Raw genomic sequence first — 2,986 nt, forward strand, 5'->3', positions numbered from 1 at the left:
ACAGCCTTCTTTTAATTTCGTCTTGTTCGATTCAGCCTTTGGCGAGGCATTCATTGTGCTGCACATTTTGCATCTCAGCCATAGCCACACAGAGAGAGCCTTGCGGCATGCACTACTGTCAGCCTGCCTTGACCTCGCAGATTTCGCGCACTGCCACGCCCCAACAAGGAACATCTGCCATGCGTCATCCCACCACGTGTCTCCTTCTTGTTGGATACGACCTGCTGATGGATAACTCACACGTATCGAATCAACCGACTTCGCTAAGAAAAAGTGGCACCTTTTAAGTATGTGCACCACACCCTGCTTTCGTACAGAGCGATAATTTAAAAATTACTAATTTAATAGGTACAAAATCACACATCTTAACGACTAGAATGGCCCGACAAGAAAGCCAATGACCTCTCCGATTGCCGCAGTGCAGTTGCGTCTTGTGAGGCATCGGACCAACGATAGCCTCACAAACATATAGCGTTCCATCACAACTTACCGCAAGAAGACTCATGACAGAAACCATGAATGAGTCCCTCGATCAGAGTGAAAGCCTCGTTCAAATCATCCGTGAAACACTGGAGCTTGACCATGTACCTCCTTCGGATTGGAATCCTCACCGCCGGTCGGATCTCAACTGGGCAACCTTTCAAGTTCGCCCCGATCCCGATGATCCCGGGCTGATTGGGTTTCCTTCTCCAGAGGAGAGGAGCCTCTTCGTCAACCAAACTTGCCAGGCTCTTCATGTTGCCGCAAGTGACCCCGCGACACATATACAGGCCATGGATTCGGTATTCTCGCCACTCGCCCAGTACGTATGGGCCTCAACGCAAATGTCACTCGAGGGAGTCGTCGAAGGGGTATGGGGTCTACTCAGTCGACTGCCCCCAACTCCTCAGCCATTGCCTGGCAATTGGCAAGACCTCCCACAGGGTTACTATCAAAATGACACATGCGCGAAATCATGGGAGACGCTGCAGGTTGTCACGCATTTGCATCGTAATGTGGCTCGGGTTGCTGCGCACAAGGTTATTTGCAGCGCAGAGCGGCTTCTGCATTCGTATAACTTTGACCGGGCCCTGATCCTAGTTGGGGAGATGATCCAAACTACGGTTCTACATTGTGAGTCGACCAGCGACACACGAGCCCTGGCTACATGGTCCATTGTTCGAAGTTACCTGTGGAAGTTCTGGCAGACCGCCAGAATCTTATACTCGCACGTCGTTTTGGAGGACACGTTCGAGTTTGGTGTGCAGCACGGCGAACTCGAGCGCAGGCATACTGTGCGCAACTTCCTCATAGCTTCTGGTCTATCTCTGAGGGACTACACCTCCCAGTGTGCGGTAGAAACACGGCCTGACAATATGTGTACGTGGATGCTAGAGCTCTGGAGCGGCGAAGCCAGGTGTGCGGGGTTGGATTTCAGGATCCTCCATCGTCGGCACGCGGACGCTTTCGGGGGCCTGCCGGCGAGATGCCGGCTCGATGGTCAACCTTGTGCGGGCAAGAGCTGGCGGGATTGCCTGAGGTTCGCCCGTGCCGAGGCCATGGACCAGACGATGCATGACTTGGCCATGGATCATGACCCAGAAGGGGAAGAGAGAGTATTTTGGGACGAGGCTTCGTACCGTTCCTTGGCGGGGCCACGGGCCATATCAGTCGCGGACTCGACGGACCGCCTCCTGCGATATTGCGTTGCGTCGGAAAGGACAATGGCCATCTCACACGTTTGGAGTCACGGTCAAGGCGGCAGGCCCAGCACAGGAATGAATCTGTGCCTTCACAGACGCTATAAGAAGCTGGCTATCCAGCTGGGCTGTAACAGCTACTGGATCGACGCGGCGTGCATGTGAGTGTGCAACTTCTTTGGCCCTTTCAAGAGCTGACCCAAGCTTCAAGACCCGATGAGGATGACCTTAGGTCTGAAGCCATTGGTTTCATCAATCACGTCTTTCATCACAGTGGAGCAGTCCTCATCATCGATCGCGACCTAATGACACTAAACGCGGAAAATCCCACTGTACAAGACTGTGAGGCTGCTCTTGCAGCTGTGCTGTTCTCTGATTGGAACACGCGCGCTTGGACAATGCTCGAGTCTCTCAAGGGACGCAACCATGTCGGCATTCTCTGCCGGGACGACCAGACCCTAAGCCTCCATCAGCTTTATCGGTACGTCTCCGAACACGGCCGCCTCGATCTTGCCATCTTTTGCCTCTTAATGCCGCATACATTGGCAAGCAGCACGGCTGGAGTAGAGCCTTTCCATGCCATGCAACCCCTGGCACCCTGGATTCAGAACGACATCAAGCTCGAAACAGTGGGTGCGTGGCTGAGCCATCGGCCGGCAAGCCGAAAGTTCGACGACGTCAAGATATGGTCGCTCTGCCTGGACCCAAGGGCGAAAATCATAAAGGGCCCGGTTCAGTTCTGGAGACAACAAAAAGACGTGCACACGGGGTTTCTGCTGTCCAGCGCTGAAAGGCTGGCGGAGCCAGGGTTGAGCTGGGCGCCCAGCACGACGTTTGCAGCCTCAAAAGGCGTCGACGGCGTTGATAGATATTATCGCCCGCTAGAAAGCATCGATACCGCGCAAGCAGCGATACATGAGTCTGGCCTCTGGGGAGTCTGGGACGTGTACAACTTCCCATATCCAGGGAAGGCGGCACCACGGTGTGGGGAAACCACCCAGAGAGAACTTGACAGACTGCGGCAACTATTCCAGCTGCCTAGAAAGAGAATCATGCTTCTGAGACCCGCCATGGACACCTTCCTACCTGCCTCAGAAACTCTGCAGAGCGATCGGAGCGGGGTCAAGTCCGGCAGCTTGCTGGCAGTCTGCGACTCCGACTACGCCGAGAGGCGCCGCTCTCCTTTCGCATCCAGGGGAGATAGGCATCAATACTCACATCGATGGATCTGGAAAGATGTCATTGAATGGTCTCCAACTGTACCGCTGCCGGAGTTCCATTCCGCGGAAACGGTCTGGATAGGTTGA

The 2,986-nt window shown here is 54.5% G+C and overlaps 1 protein-coding gene across 1 annotated transcript; it reads left to right on the top strand.

The window, feature by feature from the left end:
- Positions 1-503: 503 nt before the first annotated feature.
- EsH8_II_000008 (uncharacterized protein) lies at positions 504-2,986 on the top strand (the record flags this gene model as incomplete). The annotated part of the gene is made up of 2 exons (XM_083263306.1): positions 504-1,840; positions 1,891-2,986. 2 exons carry the CDS (start codon positions 504-506, stop codon positions 2,984-2,986), a joined length of 2,433 nt encoding a protein of 810 aa, XP_083120628.1.

The sequence above is a fragment of the Colletotrichum jinshuiense genome, chromosome 2, assembly GCF_051148585.1.
Source record: "Colletotrichum jinshuiense chromosome 2, complete sequence".
NCBI classification, from domain to species: Eukaryota; Fungi; Ascomycota; class Sordariomycetes; order Glomerellales; family Glomerellaceae; genus Colletotrichum; species Colletotrichum jinshuiense.